We start from the raw sequence: 24,454 nt of genomic DNA on the forward strand, positions 1-24,454 counted from the left end.
TTACTGTGGAAGGGTCTGTTCCGTGCAAGGCCAGGGACAGTGAGCAGGAAGAGGGGGGCTCCCATAGCAAAGCCAGGGCGCTCTCTCCAAAAAGGTGAGGGTGCCGGGTGGGTGCCCGGGGCAGAGTTCAGGCAGGCGTAGAGGGCACACACCAGCAGGGCCAGCCGAGAGGATTTAAAGAAGGGGCCGTCGCTATGATGTGGGTGGAGTCGGGGAACTAGCAAACCCGGGACAGGCAGCCAGGGAGCCAGAGTTGACCCACGCCTCGGGGCAGGAGGGACTCGGGCAGACCCCAGAGGAGGGCCCGGGTCACCCAGCAGCCTCGGCAGGCAGGATGACATAGGTGCTCCTGCCTGGGCCTAGGGAAAGGGGGCCAGGGATAAAACCCCATCTCTCTCACCCCACCCCGTTACTTTCTGTGAGCTTCCTCTTAGCCACACACGATGAGCAGCTGGTGGGCAGGAGCGTCCCTTGAAGCAGCCATACAGGACAGAGGCATGGCTGGGTGGGGTACCTTGGGGGAGGGCAGACAGAGAACAGCCAGCACACGGCCAAACCCATGCTCCCTAACCTGTCAAGAGAAACTTAACGAGAAGTGTTCACGACGGATACAAAGGCGATCATAAAACACTCCCGAAGACACAAGACTCGAAATAGAACATTTAGGATGTTCCAGCATCACCGAGCTGTCAGCTCTCCCTAATTCAGGGTATAAATTTAATGCAATCCTAATAAAAACCTCATGAGCTTCTCTTTTAAAGAGAGCTAGAACTGATACTAACGTTCACATGGAAAAATAAACACGCGAGCCTTGCCAGGGAAAAGCCGAGCAGAAAGTGCCGCGGGGCGGAGGGGAACGGGGCCAGCCAGGCACGAAAGCACATGGTGGGGCCTCGCTCGCGAGGACAGTGCCCTCATGGCACACAAATGCACAGGGCCGAGGGAGAGGAGGAGGCGCCCCAGTCACTAGCACAGTCTCGGTATTTCACAGAAAACGGTACTGGGACGGGTGGAAAACCCTTTGGAAAAAAGATCAAATCAGATCCATTTCTCACACCAGGCCCAAGAATAAACTCCAAGTCGATGGGAGGCCGAAGCACAAAAAGCTTAAATGTACAAACGCTAGGAGCAGCGTCAGCGGATTCCTCTGTAGAGCAGCGAAGAAGGGCTTTCTGTGACTGTGAATAATCCAGTGTATTCAAAGAAAAAATCAATAAAATTGCCCATAAAAGCAGCTTATGCAAGGAAAAAAATAAAGCAAAAAGAAACGACAAATGAACCAGGAGAAAATATCTGGAACTCGCTTCGTAGAGAAACGGCTCCCGTCACAAAACTTTTCCAAGCGAAGACGCAGAAGAGCAGGATGTCAGAGCCGCTCCGCCGCGTTCCCGGAGCCCGAGGGTCCTCCTTCCCCACAGCCTTGCTGGCAAGGCAGCGTGTCCTCAGGCGTCTGAATGTTGCCAGTGTGACGGCAGAGAAGTGTTTCGTTGGCGTGGCTTCCATTTGCATGTCTCGTCTGTGAGGAAGCTGAGCACCTTCGCACGCGTCTAAGGGCCGTTTTTACATCCCCGCGTGGGAACTGTGTGTTCATGCAGTTTGCTGATTTTTCTGTAAGATGTCTACAATGGATTGGTAAGTGGAAGAACGCGCCATGCCAAACCACACAGATAGCGCTCTGCCTGTGTCACGGGGCGTAGCTGCGACTGCCTGCCTGTGAAAGAAGAAACACAGGAAGAATAAACTAGAAATCAGTGAGATCAGCCCCCTGCAGGGAGTGGCGGAGGGGCGGGGAGGGATTCTCCCGGGAGCCCAGCCTGGCACACGTTTTGTGCACTTCTGACTTTCAGAAGCGTGTTAGTGCTCTGTATAGTAAGTCAGGAAGCATGAGAAAGGGAAAAATAAGATGGACAGAAAACAGGAAAAGTGGGCAAATTATATCTCTAGTGAAGAACGTAGCCACTGTGAAAACCAAAAGGCAATGAAGAACTAATCCAGGAAACCACGAAGGCAGCGCGTGCCCAGCAGCCTCCAACTCGGGCAAGGTCAGAAGGGAAGCGGGGAAGTGCGACTGGCCGGGCAGCTTCCCGGCACGTGCATTTTTCTCTTGTAATGGAATGAGCATGGCCACGCTAAAGGCATTGCAGGTGCTGGCACAGCCGCGCACACCAGGGCACGCGTCCATGTCGCTGGAAGAAGCGACAGACCCTCAGAGGAGTGTGGAGGGCCAGGAAGAAGCCCCCAGGCAGGGACTGCACTCAAGTGGGAGCCGTGTTTTCCAAAAACACGCACGTGTGTGTGAACACGTGTAGGCATGTGGCCTTGTGTGTGTGTCTTTATGGTGTCCATGTGCACATAGGTATGTGTGTGTGTGGCTCTCTGGGTGGTGTGTCTGTCTGTGTCTCTTAGGCCTGTCTGCTGAAAGGCCTAGAAGCCTTGTATCTTTCACACTGGCAGCCAGACCTCAGTTGCTAATATATTACCCATTATATTACCAGGGCTCCTTTAGGGCTGGTGCAAGAAAAGTGTAAAAATAGCCTGGAACATGTTGTTATGCCAGCAAGTAATGAGGCACGCACACACACAAAGGTGGCACGCCACAGACTCCAGCGCCGGCACGGAGAGGCGCCTTCTGACCAAATTTGGAACCATTTGAGCACCACAATATGGAAGTACAGCAATAAATCACAAATCCTTGAAAAAAAATGGGAATTTGCAAGAACATACTATAATAGATGACTGGTGGCCAGAGAGATAGGTGATTGACAGGCGATAGATGATGGTAGATGACAGCTAGATATGTAGGTACGTGACCGATAGATAGACAGATGATAGACAGGTAGGTACGTGATAGACAGACAGATGATAGACAGACAGGTATATGGCAGGTAAGTAGACAGGTAGGCAGATGGATGATGCACAGATAGATATTGATAGGCGACAGGTTGGTAGATAGATGGATAGACCCCAGAGGGTCAGTCACCCCATCAGTCGGTGACTGACTGATGATAGGTGGATGGAAGGGCTGCTTCAGCAGAAGGCCAGCTGCTGACTGGTGAGTGTGAGGAAGTGCCGGGTTCGAAAGCTAAGATTCTGCAACTGAAGGTGAGATCAGGTCGGCGTCATTCATGGGCACTCCATCAGGGGAAGTCTGGCGAGGAGCTGACCGTGTCCATGGTGGTACAGCATCTACCCCCGTCCACGGCGGTACGGCGTCTCCCCCCCCCCGTCCACGGCGGTACGGCGTCTCCCCCGCCCCGTCCACGGCGGTACGGCGTCTCCCCCCCCCCCCCGTCCACGGCGGTACGGCGTCTCCCCCCACCCCGTCCACGGCGGTACGGCGTCTCCCCTGAGCGTGCCCCTGAGCTGGAAGGAACCACTGAGCAGGTGCCCAGCAGATCACTCTGCAGCTCCTCCACCAACGCATCAGAAACGACGTCAGCAGTGAGAGGCAGACGGACGTCCTGCGCCCAGGAAAGACATATACCCGCATGGCGCTGCAGCCGAAAATGCTCACACTCCATCTAATCCCTGGGAACCACCAGACCACCCCAAATGAGGACCCACCTGTTAAAGAAAGGCCCGTGTTCTACCAAAATGTCAGCAGCACACGTGACAAAAACCAGGGAAACGTTCCAGATGAAAGAAAACTACAGTGACAAGACACATCAATGTGACGCCTGATCCCCGCGTGGCCCTGTGCTGGAGGACAAGTGCCTCGGAGGACACTCTGGGGTCAGCTGGCAAGACGGGAACAGAGCTGGGAGGCGGGACCGTGTTAGAGTGTAGCTGTGATGGCAAGCTCGCCATGAGGAGGGAAGCGATCTCTGTCTCGAGGGTGTCTTTAAGGGCAAGGAGGTGTGATACACGCTGGCAACTTAATACCAAATGCTTCAGAAAAGTCACCCACAGCGCGCCGGCAGCAAGCCAGTGAGAAGATAAACGGGACAGGCTGGGAGCAGCCGCTGAGCCCAGGTGAGAGGCCGACGGGGTTCTTGTACTATTTCTATTTTTGTAATTTTTCTGTTGTTTGAAATTATTTTCAAAGAAAATGTTGAAAAAAAAAAACCACACAACGAAAATGCTGCTCTCCACCAAAGCGTCTCAGTGAGGCACACAGACGTCGCACACAAGCAAATCTCTGCTGTTTGCTGCTGGTGGCTTGCAAGGTAGCCGACTCATGCCCCCTACCTACTCACCCCTCCAGGAGCCCTTGAGATAAATGATGCAAGAACACCCCACCATCATCATCATAAAGCTTGCACGGTAATAACTAATAATCTGCTATAATAACGAACCCCTGTGTGTGCACCGCACTTAACAGTTTACAAAGCATTTCCCAGGCTCCATCGGCTCTTCCGGCAGGGAAGTGAAATCTGTGCTCTATAAATTACACCTCAATAAAATTGTCAAGTTTTTGAAGGGGAGTCTTGGTACCTATTTTGCAGGGCTGTGATGAGGATGAAGTGAAATCAGAAAATTACAAATTTTGGGAATTGTGAGGCAGCTTCTGAAACGGGGGTGTCACGGCCCACCTGGATCGCCATCCCCCAGGGAGCTTGTTACTGTGCGGATTCCGGGGGGCCATCCCCAAAGCTCTGGACAGCCTGGGACCCTCCCTTGTAGCTCCCCCCGGGGAAGCCGGTCCAGAGTGCAGCTTCGGAAGGGGCAGGCAGAGGCAGGAGCCCGCCGTGGTACCTGGTGCCCTGGGTGGCTGGGCCCAGAGCTCAGAGCACTGCCCTGGGAGCACGGCCCTCAAGCTGAGCATCATCCTGGGTCAGGGGAGCTGCCCACACTGACCCTTTGCAGACTTTCTCCAGTGGGCCAGTGGAGTGGGCGGGCTGTGGCCCCTCCTAGCCCCTGGATGCCCGCCCGGTGGAGCCCGGCTGCAGGCCACCCCCACGAGTGCTCCAGGCCCCCAAATTCTAGGCCAAGCTGGGAGGGGTGGCTGTGCTGTCAGTGAGGCCCCAGAAGCTCACTCAGAGGGAGTGCATGTGAGCCAGCGCCCAGATGCCACCTGAGACGCAGAAGGCGTTTCTTTGTCAACATTAAAAGCAATTTAATTGCAGTAAAATACACAGAACATAACATTTGCCATCTAAACCAGTTGAGGAGGGTCCAGTCTTCCTGACCCACACTGTCCCGCAGCCACCATCACCAAACCTCTCCAGGACGTTTTCAGTAAAACAGAAACTGGCCCCGTTAAACAACTCCCGGCCTCCCTGGCACCCACCCTTCTACTGTGTCTCTCTGAATTTGACTGCTCTGGGAATTGCATGTAAGTGGAATCGGATAGTGTCTGTCCTGTTACTGGCTGATTTCGCTGAGCATGGTGTCCTTAAGGGTCACCCATGTTGTGGCCTATGTCAGAGTGTCCTTCCTCTTCAGGGCTGAATGATATTCCGCGGCGTGGATGGACCACACTGTGTTCATCCACCCCCTCATCTGGGTGGCTTCTGTCTAAAAAGCATCTCCTCAAGACCTTGATTTCAATTCTTTGGTTGTATACCTAGAAGCAGGATTGTGGGTCATAGGGCAATTCCACTGTTAAATCTTGAGGACACCCCACGCTGCTTTCCACAGTGGCTGCCCCCTCTGGCCTTCCCACTGTGCACAGGGCTCCAGCTTCCCCACATCCTGGCCAACACTTGTCGTTTTCCGTTTCTTTGCTCTAGTCACCATCCTAATGGGTGTGAGACAGGATTTTCATTTTGCACTGAAAGGACATCAGTGACTTGATATAGAATTTCATGACATCCTTCGTGGTCACCACGGTTCACTGAAAACCTGACGGACGTGTTTTCTGGAGGGGCCAGACACCTGATGCATTTGGCTGTAGGGGTTGTGCCGTCTCTGCTGCGGCCACTGAGCTCTGCCCTCGAAGCAGGAATGCAAGCAGGGACAGCATTGTTCCTGAACAAAGGTGTGCAGTTTCCAATAAAACTTTATTTACAAAGCTAAGTGGCAGGCCCAGCAGTTCCAGCGGCTGGCAGGTGGGAGACGCACCAGAACTGGGGAGAGGACCCAGAGGGTCTGACCCCCAAAGGGCGTGGCCCTGCGTGTGTGCAGGAGGCGAGGAGACACAGGCTGTGCATTGCTGCCAGCTCCAGCAGCAGGGACTGACGGGAAAAACCAAGATTGGCAAAGCCATTTGTGGCTCACGAGAAAGGGTGGCCCCTGGCATTGCCTTTCTGTAGCAACAAACGTAGATGTGGGTGGACACCCACACATGCTCCCACATGCAGGGCATGCGAGGCTTCCAGAAGTGCCAGCCGGGCAGTGCAGATTCAGACCAGGGGAGTGGCAGGCTCCCCCCTGCCACCATGTGCCACTGGGAAGAGCCTCCAGGGACGTTTCTAGGCTCCTGGGTGGCCCCGGGCTCTCCTTGTTCTCTCCAGCTGGAGCTGGCACCAGCTGAGCCCCTAGTGTGTGCCAGGACCTGGGCCTGGCACAGGACACGCAGGCCCCTCCGGCTCCACCAGCAACCTGAGGCAGCGGTAGGTTGGCCCCAGCCCAGATGGCCCACAAGGGCACAGGGAGTTGAAGTGACCTGCTTGAGGACCCACGGCCATCAAGCGGGAAACCAAGACACAGAGCTGTCAGCTGCCAGCCCGGGGACCCCAGAGGCGGAGGGCTGCTTGCCGTGGCTCCTAGGCGGACCCTCTGGCCCTCGTGTCCTGCTTGACTCTCTGGAGCCTTCTCTTTACAGCACACAACGGCAGTGACTGTCCCAGGGCGTGGCCGCAAAGATTAATTAGATCATGTAGGTGAAGCTCCCAGCCATGGGGGGCCCTCTCAAAGGTGGCTCCTGCTCCCGGGGAACCCCAGCATCCAGTCGCAGCAGGAGCCAGGTCTGCCTGGCACCCCGGGCCCTGCTAATTGATAAACATTCATTCCTGTTGAATACCCAAGTACCGCGGTTTCCATGGATACCCTCTCCTAATGGCTTAATGAGACAAGGGCCCAGATTTTCCAAAACCCACATGAATGCTGGTCCCGAGGGGAAGCGCCCCCATCCCAAGGGGCGGGCCCTGCTCAACTCCCTCTGGAAACATTGGAGACAGAGTGGCCTGTGGTCCAGGAGTGGGGATTCAGGAAAGAGCTGTCAGCTGCCAGCGTGTGTGGATGGGCAAGGTCTGTGAAACCCCGGCCTGAGGCCGGCGCAGTCGGAGGGCCTGTGCTCCACCTCACCCGCGTGCCGTGCTGCCTCCCTTCCACCTGTGGATTCCTTTCACTACATGCCAAGTGTGTTGCCCGCAGCAAACAGGAGCCCAGAGTCCCGGCCCCTGCTGCTCCGCCCTTGGGCCCTCCAGAGCCATGGTGTGTGTGTGTGTGTGTGTGTGTGTGTGTGTGTGTCACACCTGCTCTGCCCACTGGGCACCATTGAAAGGCGTCAGGGCCATGTACCACCCAGCCTGTGGGTCCTGGTCGGCAGAACCCAGCAAGAGGTGACGGCGCCTGGGAGTTGCAGGGGAGAGTGGGGCAGAAGCTGCGCCGAGTGGCCCATGGTCCATCTGGCCGTGGCCCGGGGTGGCCTGCGCCTGCAGACATGGGGCCCCGCGCGGCCACTCTGGACAGGGAGGTGGGAGCAGGAGGGTCCTGCCACACACGTTTGTTCAGGAAAGATGCCGACCCTTTGCGGCTTTCTCAGGAACCCCAGGAGCAGGTGGGATGCCTGGCCAGGGAGCACAGCACAACCGTGGGCAGGTCTGCAGGCAGCCAGCGCCGGGGCAGTCACCAAGCAGGCACGGTCCACAGAAATGTTCCACTAATTTCGGCACAGATGTGGGGACACAGCACCTGCGACCCTGGCCTCCCCACAGCTGCCCGGAGTGCGGGCCTTCCTCACACACACACCACTGTTCATACCGAAACAGCATGAGGTTCCGCCCGCCCCAGGAGCAGGCTGGCCATCTGGGAAGAGTCCCCCAGCTGAGAATATGCCCTGCAGGATGGACAGTGAAACGGAAGCCACGCTGGATGCTGCCACAGCAGCCACGGGGCGTGAGCTGGGGTTGAGCAGCTGGGGGCTCCTTCCTTTCCGGGCTGGCCCCACTTGAACCTGCCGAGCAGGCCTGCTGGGGATGTTGGCAAGGGCGAGGGTCGGTGCCACGCCTGGGCCTGAGGGACCCCAGCAGTGCTGGAGGCCTCCGAAGAGTGTAGTAGCCCTGCCTGAGCCCGGCGTGGCAGGGAGGGCACCGGAGAGGCCACACCCCACCTCTGCCCCGCACCTCGAGTGTCAGCCAGGGGAATGGCTGGGCAAAGGAGGCCCAGGTAGAGAGACCAGGAGCAAGGCGAGCCAGGCTACCTACCAGGCGGGTCACCTCACGCCCCAGCCCAGGCCCCTCCACCTCCATCTCCTGGGACGCGGAGGCTCGGGACACTCTGCACTTGGACCTGGGGGACCCCTGCAGGCTTCACAGCCCCTCCCTTGGCACCTTTGGCTGCATCTGTCAGCCGAGGCTGGGAAGCGCAGGCCCCCATCTGAGGCGGGAGGGGGTTGGCCTGGCCACTCGCAGCCCAGCACCTGCCGGAGAGCCAGCAGGACTGGGGACTCCCACGCTCCCCACCTCAGCACACACCTGCCAGCCACTCCTGACGACCCCACTCTGGGCTGGTCCCTGGTCCCTCCCTTGAGTAGCCCCCCATGGCACGAGAGGCACCCAAAGAAAGAGCTCATGTCCCCTCAGCCCCATGCTGGGGCCTTGGCAGCCCTCAGGTGTCCTGAGGAGCCCAGAGGGATCCAACCTCTCCAGGGGTGTCAGAGGACTTCCTGGAGGAGATGGCGGGGGTGTTCTTGGGGGCTACAGAAGAGCAGGCTAAGAAGGTCATGATGGGATGGGCATTCTGTGCCGAGGCATCCTTGCGGGAGGGCATTGGGGGCGTGGGGGCAGAGCAGAGCCTGGTCTCCTGGAGCAGCACCTGTGGGGCAGGAGGCATGAGGAGGGGCGCAGGCTCCAGCCACCCCAAGGGGGCTCTGGGCTGAGCCTCGCACCCCTGCCTGAACAGCGAGGGAGGTCTCTGGAAGGTCCCTTCTGGCCCAGGAAGCTCCCCTGAGGCCGAATGCCCCGTGACCAGCCCCCACACACTGGAGCAGGCCGAATGCCCCTTGACCAGCTCCCACACACCAGAGGAGGGCAGGGGGCAGGGGAGAATGGCACCTGAGGCACGCAGTTGTGGACCTTCTGCCTCCGGGGCCTGGTACTTGGGACTGGCTGCGGGGGGGACAGTGCAGGGTGCTGATGCGGCCCCTCCTGGGCTCCAGTGGGCCTTGAGCTGGTGCTGTCAGTTTCCCAAAGGCACCTTCTCCCTTCCCTCCCAGCTACGAAGGGCAGGGGTGGAACTCTAAGACCGCAGCAAGGTCGGGGCCTGTGACCTGGAATCGGGACATGTGCCTCCTGGGCCATGAAAAGGAGGAATTTGCCTCCTCGCAGGATTCAGACATACAATTATATATATATTTGCTGTAGTTGAAACAATACCTGGTGTGAGGCATCTAATTACCACTCTTTCCTGGAAATTGAGCGATAACCTCTCCTGTCGATAAAAAGCTTTTGTTAAAGTCAAACACGGTCTCCCAGGGCAATTCCAGTGACGCTGCCTTAGAAAGAACTCGGGTTTTGAAATGTCTCTGAGTATAATGCCGAGCCCGATGCAATCGACTTCGTCTTTTGTTCTGGTTCCTTTCGAAGGTACCTTTGTACTCCTGTGTTCCTGCATAACAATAGCTAATAGTTGCCGCTCACTTCAAGAAGATCCTACCAAATTAGAATTTTTAGAACTGGGAGGGCCTTTAGAGAAATCAGAGCCAACCCACTCGTTCGTTGGTGAGATAAACTGAGTCCGGGGTGAGTCCCTCAGCGCACCAGGAGGTTCTAGAGCCCCAGACCTTCAAGGTAAGAGCCGGGAGGTCAGGGTCTGGACAGAAGGAAGTAAGGGAATGGGCGTGGAGGCTGGCAGCGGGCAGAGGAACAGGGGACAGTCTGCGCTCCAATCCACTGTGCCTTGATGCCATCAGCACCCCAACCCTGACCCTCATCCTCACCCTACCTGACCCCATCGGCACCCAACCCTACTCCAACCCTAACCTAACCCGTCAGCACCCAACCCTAGCCCAGACCCCAACTCCAACCGCCTTCAAAACCGCCTTCAAACCGGAGAAAAGGCAAACAGCCCGAAGGCCCTCACACTTTGCAGAGCGCTGTCACATCCTTCGTCGTGGGAAACAAAAGCGAAATCCTACGATCCCCAACAGACTGAGCAGACCACCCCTTGGCCAAGGGGACCCCAGAGAAACCTTGGCAGCTGAGTTCCCACCATAGTGGGAGGGAGGTCGTACCCGCCTCCTGGCACCCCCTCCCTCCCTCGCTAACCAGCATTGACAGAAACTGGCTCTTCCAAAAGACCCTGCCCTGGTTTCAACCAATGCCTGACCTGCCCCTCCCTTGTGCGGGTTTGACACAGCAACCAGCCAGCGTTCCTTGCTGATAGGAGACCACGGGCCACAGAGAGCTCCCGCCAGTCTGCGGGGATGCACAGCGAGGGTTTCCGTGTCCTCCGCTTCACCTTTTCACATCAGAGGGTGGAAAACCGCAGCCTCAGGTCCTGCGGTCACTGCCCTGTCTTGAATGTGGGTCCCACGGAGAGGCAGGAAGCTCAAGTGCATGCACGTGTTTCTCCTTTCATGAATATTCATGACTCCTCCCATAGCTTGTTGAATATGTACATTAGGACCCCCGCTCAGCACACTTTCCGGTTCCCTTTGGGCCTTCCTGGAAGTGTCTGTTTCCAGCTTTTGGCCTGAGGCTACCCAACTCTTTATAAAGAGCAAAGCTCTCATGGCTCACACCTGCAATCTCAGCAATTTGGGAGGCTGTGGCAGGTGGATCACAAGATCCGGAGATGGAGACCTTCCTGGTTAACACGGTGAAACCCTTTCTCTACTAAAAATACAAAAAATTAGCTGGGCATGGTGGTGCGCACCTTCAGTCCCAGCTACTCGAGAGAATCGATTGAACCTGGGAAGCAGAAGTTGCAGTGAGGCGAGATCACACCACTGTACTCCAGCCTGGGATAGAGCAAGACTGTCTCAAAAAAAAAAAAAAAAAAAAAAAAGCTCTCCTCTCCTTTCCAAACGTAGGAACCTTGTCACTCTTCAGTTGACAACCTTTTAGGTTCTAGGAGCCCATTTTGTTTCCTGATGTATCCTTAGGTCTCAGACAGTGCCCAGCACACAGTGAGCACTTCATAAACATTTGCCGGATGAGTGGAGAGTAAGCATGTCCATCTGTGACGGCTGGGTGTGCATATTCGCCTATCAGCAAGTGTCTGGGGAGCCTCGTTCTGCCTCCAGAAGATTTGATTCATGACTTAAAGCAAAAGAAATTTATTCTCATAGCAATGGAGGCTGGAAGTCTGAGGTCAGGTGTTGGCAGCGTTGCGTTCCCCTGAAGGATCCCGGGGAGGATCCTTCCCTGGCCCCAGGAGTTCCTTGGCTGTGACCCCATCTCTCCAGTCTCTGCCTCCATCTGCACATGGCCTCCCTCTCTGTGTGACTCCCCTTCTAATAAGGACACTGGTCATATTGGATGAGGCGGGGCCCTGATCCAAAGATCACATTCACACGTTCTGGGGTTAGGACATGGACGAATCTCTCTGGGGGTACACAATTCTTTCCATAACCACAGTTTTCTTTCTCTCATTAATTGGACTATCAGAAAACAATTAGCATATTTCCCATGAAAATCCAGAGCTCTGTCCCTCTTCCTGCGTGAGAACTGGCAGGGTGGGCTTGGGAGGTGGCTGTCTCCTTCTGACAGGGTGTGTGCCACCGACTCCTCACCCTCCTCCTGCCTGGGTGCTGCAGCCCTGGAGGTGAGGCCCTTGATCTGCCCAGTGGTATGCAACTGGGGGTGAGTTGTCCCCCAGCGGATCTCTGGCAATATCTGAAGACATTTTTGGTTGTCACAACTAAGGAGTGCTCCTGGTACCTAGTGGGTAGAGGCCAGGGATGCTGCCAAACTTCCTCCCAAGCACAGGGCAGCCCCCACGACAAGGAAGAGTGCAGCCCAAAATGTCAGTGATGCACAGGTGGAGAAGCCCTGTTCTATGGTGATGGGATATTGACCTGGGAATATGGCTGCCATGTAAGGACTACATTTCCCAGCTTCCCCTACATTAGGGGTGGTCATGTGACCAAGTTCTGGCCAATGGGGCATCAGCATAAGGGAGGAACCCTACCTCCAGGTGAGGCCACCCTGTGATGGAAGGGCTATGGGCCCCCATCCCACTGTGAGGCCGTGGACGTGGTGCCAGGGCCCAAGCTGGACCTGAAACTGGGGCTGCCCGCTAGGGATGGTGGGGAAAAGGCAGAAGGGGCCAGGAAGCCCTGCCCAGACTTCCATGTGGGACAGAAAGTATCTTTAACTTGCTCAAGCTGTTGTGTTTTGGGATCTTCTTGTTACAGCAGCATCACCTGTTTCTTGACTTACTCGCAGTTATAAATCTCAGGCCAGTCCTGTTGCCTCCCATGATGAATTTCTCGTTTAAATCAGAGTCTTTCTGGGAAGGGAAAACTCGAGAAGAAAACAGCAGATCTTGCTGAATTTGGGCCCAAGGTGTCCAGGTTCCAACACAAACATTCCAGGGCTGTGGGCAGCGGTGAGGACGGCTTGGCCTGCATCCCTGCCTTCCACAAATACCTGGGAATCAGGATCCACGCAGGAAGCTGGAGGAAGCTTGCAGCGTCAGGGCAAATGTGAGCATTCTTAGTTTATTTTCCCAAACATGTTAAGGGCTCTTCTGCATTTTCCTATTCAAAAAAAACCTCAAAGCCAAACAAAACAAAACAAATCTCTGAACTCCCTCCAGTTCTGAAGCACTTGTCTGCTACGGTCACATAGAACTCATGGGCATAAATTAACTTTTGTTAAATTAACCATTCCTACCCAGAACATTCTCTGGATTCTACCTGGAAGCAGCTGAAATATGAGGTACCAAACCTGAGGATGGCACGGGTGGCCTCAGGGAGCACATCATCCCTCACACGGGGGCACCCCCCACCTGTGGTCCTGCCCACACTTTCCCATGGTTTCCGTAACCTCTGGCCACAGCTGGGGACAGGATCCGCCCCAGTGTATGGCCCCGTGGAGCCATGCGCATATTCAGGGCTCGGCAGATGAGAGGCAGCAAATCGGGGTGGAGAGCGGCTGGGGCGAGAGCTGGGTCTCATGGTCGTAACTGTAAAGCAGAAATAAAACTTCCTGCCTTGTGGAGAAAGGGGTTCCTTCATTCACTCATCATGCTGGGTGCTGGGGTGAAAGGTTGATTAGCACTGGGGTGTGCGTCCCAAACAGGCTACATGGGAAACAGCAGCCCCCACCGTGGGAAAGTGTTGCTGACTGGGGGTCCCCAGCGAGGTGACCACTCTAGGGGGAGAAGCCCCAGCATCCAGCCAGGGGCCCCTGTGTGGCCTTTGTAGGGGTGGGCGGCTACCACAGACGGGGTCACTGCGTGTGGGTGGAGACTGGATGGGGCAAGGCCTGAGCCAGAGCCCCAGTCACTGGCCACTCCCTGGGGACTTGGGTAGCCAGTCTGCGCCCATGGCCTCTGCTTTCTCATCTGCAAAATGGGGAAACCATAGCACCCAACCATCAGGGGCAACATGAAGGTGGAATAAAACAAAAGGCTTTCAGGTTCTGTTGAACACCCTGACAAATCCTTGGAGGTCTCCGGAGGACAGCCACCCAGGTTGGGGAGGTCTTGGGCGAGGCTGGGTGAGTCAGTGGAGGATGCTCGGGCAGCGGGTCCTGGACTCCGGCAACTGGCTGGTGGGGGAGGGGAGGCCCATGGAGCAGTGGAGGAAATGGCCCAGGAAGCCTTCTCTGTGCTGCCAAGGCCAGGGCAGAAGCCACCTCCGCAGGAAGCCCTTCTACTGCTCCAAGCCAGCACAGAGACCCTCAGCTCCTGCAGCCAGACACTGCCCAAAGCTGATTGATCTGTGACCCCGAGCCCCGCACGGAACCTGACACAGCGGGGCAGCAGAACTGTGTGTTCGGTGTTGAAAACCATCAGAGCCATCCTAAGATGGACTCGGGCTGCTCAGAAAGCAGTGAGCTCCCCGTCGCCTGGGGTGTGCAAGCAGAGGCTGGGAATGCCTAAGGCACGTCACAAGGCAGACTCAAATGTCAGCTGGATGCAGATCCAACAGTCACGATGAAGATGAGGAGGTGGAGGATGAGGAAGAGGAGGGTCAACTGTGATTTACTGAGAGCTTGCTATGCGCCAGGAAGGCTAAGGTCTTAGTTCTCTTTATTAGAATTGTTTTTATTTGCCAAAGTAACTCAAGCACTTGGAACAAATTAAACAATACAGAGGTAAAGAGAAATGCTGCAAGCCAGGTCCCCAGGGCTGTGAAGTGCAGACGGGCCGGCCGAGGCACCTGGTACACAGTACCCCAGTTAGTCCTGAAAGCTGTGTTAGGGGCTCAGAGAGGTGAAGACATTTGCAGAAGGACCCACAGCTGGTGAGAGGCTGGGGGTGGGGCAGGCTTTCAGTCACCTCTCCAAGCTCTTCTTGGAGTCCTGAGATGCAGCTCAGCCTGGCCCTCCTCTCCTCCCCTGGTGGCACCTGCCCACCACGTGTCCTCCTCCCACTGTGGCCCAAGACTCCTGGGCAAGTTGGTGCAGCCCAGGGTGCAAGCCACGTGCCCACGCACCAGGCTCCATCCCGCCTGGACCTAACGGGGCTGGCATTTTCATCTCCCATTTGTGGGACTCCCGGGCTCCACCTCACACTCCCATAGTGCCCTCCAGGACTTGGGGGCCTGGAAAGACCCAGAAAGACCATTGAGTCCTGTCCTTCAATTAACAGGTGGTGAAGCGGAGGCTCAGACTTGCCCAAGACCACACAATGGCTCCACAGCAGAGGCAGGGCTGCCAGCGGACGTCCCTCAGGACTGCCTGGAATGGGATGGTGCATGGCACTCGTGGCCTCTACCACGCAGGCTTCCACTCATCCACCCCTCAAACACGCACGGGCGTTGCACCCAGCTACTGCCGCTGCGGTGAGACACGATCGCAAATGCCGCTGCTTATAACCACACCAAGCTTCCTCTTCCAGTGCTGGAGGTCGGAAGTCTGAAGCGGTCTGCAGGGCCAGTGCTGTCTGGAGCCTCCATCTGTCTCTGCCTCTCCAGCTCCAGACGCCAGGGGTCCCATCTGCACATCACTCTGACCTCCGCTTCTGGGATCCTCCCGCCTCTTTCACTTACGAAGGACTCTGATGACACTGGGCCCGCTGGGGTCGTCGGGGGTCACTGCCCGACTACAAAGTCCTTGGTCATGTCTGCAAAGTCCCTTTGGCATGCAAGGGTACATGGATATGTGGGAGGTCACTCTCCAAAGGATGCAGAATTGGGCTGGGACAACACACGGCTTGGACTCGTTCAGCTGCAAGTTACAGAACCTTCCTCCCTAAAAGGATAAAATAGTAAGTCCGCTTAGTACTTCCCTCGGTAGAAGGAAGTCTGGCCCAAGGGTGGCTCCTGGTGCACGTGTGGGGTTCTTGGAGGCTCAGGAACAATGGCACTGGGGGCACAGCCTCTTTCCTCCCACGCTTTTCATCCTCAGCGCCTCCTGGTCACATGATAGCTGCTGTGGCTCCAGGCATCACATCCTCACATGTGACCAGTCAAGCCGGAAGGCAGGCTGTGGGCCCTCTGGTGCATTTCGCCCTTGTCCTCAGGGAGGTTTCATTGGCTGGGACAGGGTCAAGTGGCGTCCCTCCCGCAGCCACCCTGCGCTGAGCAGACCCTGGCCTGAGAGCTCCGCAGACGTAATTCTGGGGAGTATGCACAGTGGCCATGGAGGCTGGGAAACGTCACAGAGGAAAACCTGGTCAGCTGGAACCCAGAGTCCAGGCAGCAGGCCCGCTGCCAGCCTGTCCCCAGATCCAGGCCCAGGACGGGGGGCAGGAGGTGAGGTCTTCCGGGGCTGCCCCTGGCCTCATCACCTCTATCTCCAGGGCTGCCCACTGAGACACTCCATGGTGTTTGCAGACGGCATGACAACTGAAGCGATGAAGGGCTGTGGGCTGAGGCTGGGCACTGCAGGGCCCTGAATGTCAGGCTCGGGCAGCTGGGGGCAGCAGCTGAGGACTGCGGAGAGCCCCTAGCAGGAGGAGCCAGTTAGAGACTGGAGCCGGTGCAGCAGGTGGACAGAGGTGGGGCTCACAGGAGGCTGCGTGGCGACCGAGAGGGTGGGGGGTGGCAGGGATCTGAGCTCTGACCCCAGCCGGGTCAGGGCCGGGTACACAGCTGGTGCCCAGTAAGACACGCCGACCCACTGCTTTGATCTGTTACACTCACTGCAGATCAAGGCCAGTCCCGAAGCAGTTCCATCTCCAGAGGGACTTCCACCAGCTCTGTAAGAACTTGACTGTGCCAAACCCATCAATGCTGATCAATATGCAACAGCTCAGAGAGCCAGCCCGGGCCACGGCTCCCTGCCACATCCTGACAAGACAAATCAGCTTCTGGAATTCTTCAGGGAGGGGCCGGGAGAGAAGCAAGCCTCATTTTTTCCCTGACTCGTCTTTAAAAATGAAATTTCAAATAAACATGGAGAAAGAAAGCTCAGCCCAGCTTCAGGGAGAAAACATGTCCTCGTGGTCTTGAGACAAGAAGGTAGGGCTGGCTTCCCTCTGTTCCCGTGCCCACCAGGGCCGAGTGGACAGGGGTCTTCGCGACTCCAGCCTCTCCCCTTTCCCCTGCAGGCACCAACTGAGAGCAGAGATAGGCAGTAGGCGACACCCCCACCCCAGGGCTCACAGCCAAGTTGGGGGAGGGGGCTGCTCAGGGCTTACACGGGCCTTGGAATGCTCTGGTCCAATGTTCCCATTTTACAGACAGGGGAAACTGAGGCTCTGGATGCCATAAGGCTCCCCTACTGCCAGACAATAAGTAAGGGAATCAGCAGGAGCTTAAAGCCACATGATGACCCCAAACTCCATGGAGCCAAGAAAAGGGCCTGCGGGGCACTGGGGCCTGGCACAGGCAGCCACCAGGTGGAGGCACCCCTGCACTCAGCACCCAGCAAGCATCAGTGCGGCTGAGGCTGGAGCCAGGCCGGCAAGCCCAGCCGCCCTGTGCGGCACCCATCCCACCACCAGGCTTTCATTGAGTTCCTTCTGTGAGCTGAGAGCCCAGCCCTGGACCAGGCAGCAGGGACAGGACACAGCTGAGTGCATGTTTACTGATGACGGCCACGCCCCCCGGGGCCATGAAGAGGCCCGCGAAAGGGGCCCAGATCCAGCCTGGGAGGTCAGGGAGGCTTCCTGAAGGAGGAACATCATGGGACAAGTCTTGAGGGGAGAGAGCCCCAGGAAAGATGGGGCAGAGAGCATCCGAGCCTGTGGACAGCACATGCCCAGGCCCAGGGTCCACAGCGAGTAGAGAAGGGGCCTCAGCCTGGAAGGGAGGGCTGACTGCAAGAGACAGGTGGAGCTGCGCAGACCAGGGAGGCGGGGCAGAACCAGCCACATGCCTGGAAGAGCCGGCTGCAGCCGCAACCCAGAAATACATCTCCTCAGCCTAGAAGGGTAGGCGAGTTCACATGTGCTACGTGTGTGCACATCATATATGCTAACCCATGTGTGCATGGGGACAGATGTGCTCAGCACAGGCATACACACGTGTGCACTGCATGTATGTGTGTATCCAAACAAGCGAAGGTGTGCATGCAGGCAGCAGCAGAGGTGTGTGCACAGCATGTGGACATGACATTCGTCTACATATGCCAGTGTGGTACACACCATGTGTATAGATATGTGCGCAAAAAGCATGTATGTTAGTGCATATGTATGTATGTGTGCACCTGCATGTGAATAGTACATGGACATGTGTGTGCACACATAGGCATGCATGTGTGTGAACATGTGTGTGTGCATACATGTGTGTAGATTATGTATAGATGCATGTATAACACATGGTGTGTGGAGACTGTGTGGGTGTGTGCATGCGTTTGGGTGTGAAGGCATGTGTGTGTGCATGAATAGCTTTGCATACTTGCACACATGTGCAGATATGTATATGCATGGGTGTTCATGCTTGCATGCACAGATGTGTGCATACACACACATGCATACCTTGGTATGTGTGTTGATGTGTGTGCACACGGATGTGTGTGGACATGTGTGTGTGGACGTTATACATGTGTGTATGTGCATGCCTGCCTGTATGTGCAGGGAGGGGCCTCAAGGAGCCAAGCTCCCCTCCACCGGAGCTGAGGCTGCTCAGGAAGCCCGGAGTGCGGCATCCCAGGCAAGGCAGGCACCCAGCAGGTGCGCGCTCACCTCCCTTCTTAGGACCCGCCCACAGCCTGCCTGGCCCCTAGCTGTCTTTGGCACAGCAGCCAGGACCCAATGTCCCATGGCTATAGGGCCCTGGCTGGACCAGCCCTGTCCTCCTGGGCCCCACGCATCACGGGAGACACAGGCAGGCTCACCTCTGCACTTCCAGGACGCGCCACTTGCAGGTTCTCAGTTCTAGGAAACACTTGTAGGTTTCCCTTCTGAAATGTGCCCGCTCCCCCAGTGTAGCCCCACACACATGCACACAGACAGCCCCCGCAGCCCCCGCCAGTGCAGCCCGACTCCCCGCAGCACCCTCCTTCATCACCCCTCCTTGGTGCCCAGCCCTATCATGCCTCTTCAGGACAGGAAGTCTTGCTGGGCGTGTGCTGTTCTGCTTGTTACGGACAATCTGGAGCAGTTCCTCAAGCCTGATTTCAACGTCTGGGGTAAGAGGACTCTCCAGCTCTCTTGCAAACAGCTGCAGGCCCCAGGGCCTCCCACCACAGTCAGGCCTTCGGGCAATGCAACCCCTCTGCGTGGCCCAGGGCTTCGCTTCCCCTAAGTTCTGGGCCCAGCTCTTTGCCCCTGGGCTCCATCCAGGCCCTGGAGTGGACCCTTCTGTCCCTCCCTGATCATGCCAGGAGATGTTGCCAGCAGCATGTCAGCATGCTGGCTGCCATCCCCAGGGGCCCGGGCCACTCACTGGCCAGGCACTCCAGATGCCCTCAGCCTGGCCTGTGAGTGGTCCGGGCCTTCAGCCCTCCTGAGCAGTGGGAGCATGCATCTGGCTCAGGGCCCCAGGTGCTCTGTGCCTTCTTCCCTCCAAATTCCTGTGCCTGGGCTGCCATCTCTTGGGAACACAGGAGCCCCTGTGTGTCCCTGAAAGCACTTTTCACAAAGTGAGAGACCCTCGTGCTGGGGGTGAGGGGCACGCAGATGCCAAGGGAGAGAGGCCTTCTCCAAAGCCTGCATCCCGCCCCTGCCACTGCTCTTTCCTGAGTCTTCCTGTCTCCCCACACCCCAAGTATAAAGCCCACCCCCACCGGAGGAAACGCAGCCTACAGGGGCCCACCCCTTCCTCCTACCACCTCCTCATCCTCTAAGCACAGTTCGGTCACTTCCTCCAGGAAGCCTTCCTTGACAACTTGGCTCCCAGGCTGCAGAAGGAGCCCCAGGGCATTGATGGTTGTCAGTGTATTCATCTCCGTGGGTGGCACTGTCCACCCCAGATGGTGTGGACCTTCATTGAGGCCAGGACCCCCTCACTCTGCCATCGCATAGGGCTCAAGAGAGACAAGGGCTCCAGCATGCCAACCATGGAGGAAGCAGGTCTGTGTGGGCTTCCCTGAAAAATGTACCTTCAGGTGCCCTGGACAGGTGGCACCTCTTAGGCCTCCAGGACCAGGAGGGCCTTTAGCAAGGATGGTGACTCTCCACCGTCCCCGGGCCACACACCTCCCACAGGACAGCCATGGCCCTTTGCTTCCCCAAAGGGCATATGTGCCCAAGCCTAGCACAGGACTGGCGCTGAAGGCTTTGGCTCCAAAGTGCGCCCCTGCTGGGCAGGCCCATCATCTGAAATGTTTGCCTTCTGCCTGACCCCGGCTCGACCTCCACACCCCCAGGGTGGGCCCTGCTGATGACAACACGCTGATGACAACACAGAGGAGGCCGTGGCTCCCGACGGTGTCTCTTCAGAGACAGACAAGATCCCCTGGTAAAGCTCCGCAGCTGAGAACGACAGGCCCTGAGTATGGGCACGGATAGGCATTCCGAGGGCAGGGGCAGTCATTCCAGCCCCTTCTCATGCTGACCTCCTAGGCATCCAGAAGCCGCCCCTACTCCGCCAGCTCTAGCCACAGGGTGGACAGCCTCCCTCCCTCTCTCCTGCGTGCCCATGCAGGGAGGGCCCAGCCAGTGGGGTGCATTTCTGGACGGCTGGGGGAAGGGTCACCGCTTCGGTCCTTGCAGAGAAACGTCAGGCGTGAGAATTCCAGCTCTCCTCCTGGACCACTCCTCCCTGGAGGTCCCTCTCCCACAGACCCCAGGCTGCCTGGAGGCAGAAGCCAGCGCCCAACATGGGCCACAGAGTGACAGTGCACATCTGCAGAACGGAGGTGCAGGGACAAAGGCGAGGGTACACGGGGGCTACCTCAACAGCCGCTCTCCCCCGAGCCCACCCTTGCAAAAAGCTCATCATCCAGGCAGCTCGGTTCTGGGTGTGTGTCAGAGGTGGCGACCTCGAACATCTCTCCATCCTTTACAAGCAGGGCCTGGAGCATCAGGATGAAACTTCAATCACTGCTAACATGGGTGCAGAGCTGGGAGCTTGCCCAGGGCTTCCACAGGCACCGCCGCTAGTTATGATTCATGCTCCAGCAGCGCTGGGAAGGGGGCCGAGGGAACTGAGGCCGAGGTGGGTGCGGAGGTGGCTCTGCCGAGGAGTGCCGATCCGATCCGGGATCTGGTCCGGACTCTGAGCTCGGCAGGACCTGTGCGCACCCAGGCAGCGTCGCGTCCTCCCCGAGGCTGCTCTGCCATCAGGCCATGGACCCCGAGCCGCCCGTGCTGCGCGCGCGCGTGTGCGCGCCCCCGCCTGCACTCAAGCCTGCGCCGGGGGAGGCGAAGGAGGCTCCCGTCTTAGAAAGAGCAGCTTCTGGAACTCACCGCCCAGGCCAGCCGCCGCTCGGCCCCGTCCCGCAGGCTGCAGGCGGCCCTGGAGGGGGCGCCCTCGCCGAGCGCGCGCCCCGCGCCGCCGCCTCGGACTCCTCCCCGGCGCCGCGCGGGCAGGTTCGCCCAGGCGGCCGCGGGCTCCGGCTCCCGGCCCGCTCCCCAGGGCCCGCGGCCCGCCCCGCCCCGCCCCGCGCGCCCGCCCCGCTGCGCAACTCGACCCAAGTTGGAAGCCGAGCCAGGGCGGCCGCACTCGCGCCCAGCGCAGGGCGGCGGCAGCGGCGCAGCTCCGGCGAGCGAGGCGGCGGCCGCACGGCCGAGCGTGGACCGCGGGGGGCGCCCGCTCCGGGTAGCAGTCGGAGGACTCGCGGCGGCGCCGGCGCCCCGCCCGGGAAAGTAAAGTTGGAGCCGGAGGGAGCGCGCGGGCGCGGGGGCCCGGAGGAGCGGCGGCCCGTGCCCCGGTGCGCCGAGCCCTAGCCGGCCGGATGGGAGGCGGAGCGCCCGGGCCGCCGCCACCGCCTGTCGCCTGCGCTACGGCCGGGCTCCGGGGCCGCGGGACCGCTCGGGCACGCCTGCTCGGGCGCCGCGTCGCCGTGGGCTCGCCGCCGGGGCGCTCCCCGTGAGCCGGGCCGAGGGCGGGGCCGCGCGAGGACCCCGGGACCTGCCCCCCTCCCCCCGCCGCCGCCGCCGCCGCCGCCGCGTCGCCGCTCGCTCCGGGCGCCTCCCGCTCTGCACTTACGCGCTCGGCAGCTGCGGGGAGCCCGGCAGCCACGCTCTCCGGCGCGCCGCCCGCCGAGCCACCACGGCCGAGGGCCGGCTGCGGAGCGCCGCGGTCCCCGGCGGGCGCGCCCGAGCAGCAGGCGGCGATGCCGGCGCCGACCCAGGCTGGGGGGCGCCCGAGCTGCCGCGGCTGCGCCCCGGCTCCAGGAGGGACCGCGTAGCTCGCGGGAGGACCATGGCGTCCCCGGCGCTGGCGGCGGCGCTGGCGGTGGCGGCGGCAGCGGGCTCTAACGCTAGCGGCGCGGGCGCCAACGCCTCGGGGGCTGCCTGGGGGCCGCCGCGCGGCCAGTACTCGGCGGGCGCGGTGGCAGGGCTGGCGGCCGTGGTGGGCTTCCTCATCGTCTTCACCGTGGTCGGCAACGTGCTGGTGGTGATCGCCGTGCTGACCAGCCGGGCGCTGCGCGCGCCACAGAACCTGTTCCTGGTGTCACTGGCCTCGGCCGACATCCTGGTGGCCACGCTGGTCATGCCCTTCTCGCTGGCCAACGAGCTCATGGCCTACTGGTACTTCGGGCAGGTGTGGTGCGGCGTGTACCTGGCGCTCGACGTGCTGTTCTGCACCTCGTCGATCGTGCACCTGTGCGCCATCAGCCTGGACCGCTACTGGTCGGTGACGCAGGCCGTCGAGTACAACCTGAAGCGTACGCCGCGCCGCGTCAAGGCCACCATCGTGGCCGTGTGGCTCATCTCGGCCGTCATCTCCTTCCCGCCCCTGGTCTCGCTCTACCGCCAGCCCGACGGCGCCGCCTACCCGCAGTGCGGCCTCAACGACGAGACCTGGTACATCCTGTCCTCCTGCATCGGCTCCTTCTTCGCGCCCTGCCTCATCATGGGCCTGGTCTACGCGCGCATCTATCGCGTGGCCAAGCTGCGCACGCGCACGCTCAGCGAGAAGCGCGCGCCCGCGGGCCCCGACGGAGCGTCCCCGACCACCGAGAACGGGCTGGGCGCGGCGGCGGCGGGCGCGGGCGAGAACGGGCACTGCGCGCCCCCGCGCGCCGACGTGGAGCCGGACGAGAGCAGCGCGGCGGCCGAGAGGCGGCGGCGCCGGGGCGCGCTGCGGCGGGGCAGGCGGCGGCGCGCGGGCGCCGAGGGGGGCGCGGGCGGCGGGGCCGACGGGCAGGCGGCGGGGCCGGGGGCGCTGACCGCCTCCAGGTCCCCGGGCCCCGGCGGCCGCCTGTCGCGCGCCAGCTCGCGCTCCGTCGAGTTCTTCCTGTCGCGCCGGCGCCGGGCGCGCAGCAGCGTGTGCCGCCGCAAGGTGGCCCAGGCGCGCGAGAAGCGCTTCACCTTCGTGCTGGCCGTGGTCATGGGCGTGTTCGTGCTCTGCTGGTTCCCCTTCTTCTTCAGCTACAGTCTGTACGGCATCTGCCGCGAGGCCTGCCAGGTGCCCGACCCGCTCTTCAAGTTCTTCTTCTGGATCGGCTACTGCAACAGCTCGCTCAACCCGGTCATCTACACGGTCTTCAACCAGGACTTCCGGCGGTCCTTCAAGCACATCCTCTTCCGACGGAGGAGAAGGGGCTTCAGGCAGTAACTGTCACGCCCGCCCGGCCCGGGGATCCTGGACAGCTAGCGCCACGCTCGGGGCTGGGTGGAAGGGGCTGCCGGGCGGGGGAGCTTTCCCACAGCCCCGGGGATGGATAGGCCTCCAGGGCGCAGGGGAGGGTGCGCCAGGGCAGGAGCTTGGCGGAGGGACAGCTGGGCTCCGGGGAGCGGGGAGGAGAGAGGGGGAGACCCCTTTGCCTTCCCGCCTCAGCATGGGGCTGCTTCTGGAGCTCCCTCCCTGGCTCCAACTCCGGGGAGCCTGCGGAGGTGTGGCTGTGAGGTCAGGGTTTTAGAGAGCAGTGGCAGAGGCAGCCCCCTAAATGGGCGAGCAAGGAGCCCCCCAAACACACCACCACTCCCCATCCCCGTCTGACCAAGGGCTGACTTCTCCAGAACCTAGTCGGGGGGTGGCTGCGGGGGCAAGGAGAAAGCACTGAGCACCGACAATCTTCGATGACTGAAAGTATTTAAATGTTTGCCAAAAACAACAGCCAAAACAACCAAACTATTTTCTAAATAAACCTTTGTAATCTAATGTTGGGTGCGGCACTCAGTCCTTGAGCCTGGGGACTGGGGGTACGTTCCAGACCCTCATCCCTGACACCCCCTCACCCGATGCTGGACGGAGGGCACCCTGGGGCTCCAGGTTCCAGCTTCTCTCTTGAATGAGAAGGAGGATGTCTTGCTTTTTCTCCAGCTAACCCTTTGGGTACATGGAAACTTTGTACTCAGAATTCCTGTGCTGAGAGTAGCGAGGAGGCGAAAGGAGCCTAGAGCCCCCAAGTTGGCCCTAAGTTTAGATTCTGGGGGACAGTCTTCCCACATTCCCATCCCTGCCCTGCGCCCTCCCCCACTCTGGTGTTCAGGGCCTCCAGGTGGAAGAGGTGGGGCTCTTCCCGTCCTAGCCTGGAGTAGCTTTGAGCTAGTCCTCCCGGCTCTGCGGGCGTGGCTCTTGGGTGGAGAGAGGGTGGGCTTGAGGCCGGCAAGCCCCCACACTGTCGTTCCAGAGCAGAGGCTTTGGCCAGGTTCAACTACTGCCACGTTCTTATTTCTGAAACAAACGGGAAGTCGCTGAGGCCCTAGAACAGCTGAGTGGGACCAGCTGGCAGTG

General features: G+C 59.3%; 1 protein-coding gene across 1 annotated transcript; it reads left to right on the forward strand.

The window, feature by feature from the left end:
• Positions 1 to 21,751: 21,751 nt before the first annotated feature.
• ADRA2C (adrenoceptor alpha 2C) lies at positions 21,752 to 23,878 on the forward strand. The gene has a single exon (XM_021673181.2). It carries the CDS (start codon positions 21,974 to 21,976, stop codon positions 23,330 to 23,332), a length of 1,359 nt encoding a protein of 452 aa, XP_021528856.2. The 5' UTR covers positions 21,752 to 21,973; the 3' UTR covers positions 23,333 to 23,878.
• Positions 23,879 to 24,454: the final 576 nt, after the last annotated feature.

Source organism: Aotus nancymaae, unplaced genomic scaffold (assembly GCF_030222135.1).
Source record: "Aotus nancymaae isolate 86718 unplaced genomic scaffold, 86718_ANA_hifiasm-v0.15.2.pri h1tg000006l, whole genome shotgun sequence".
NCBI classification, from domain to species: domain Eukaryota; kingdom Metazoa; phylum Chordata; class Mammalia; order Primates; family Aotidae; genus Aotus; species Aotus nancymaae.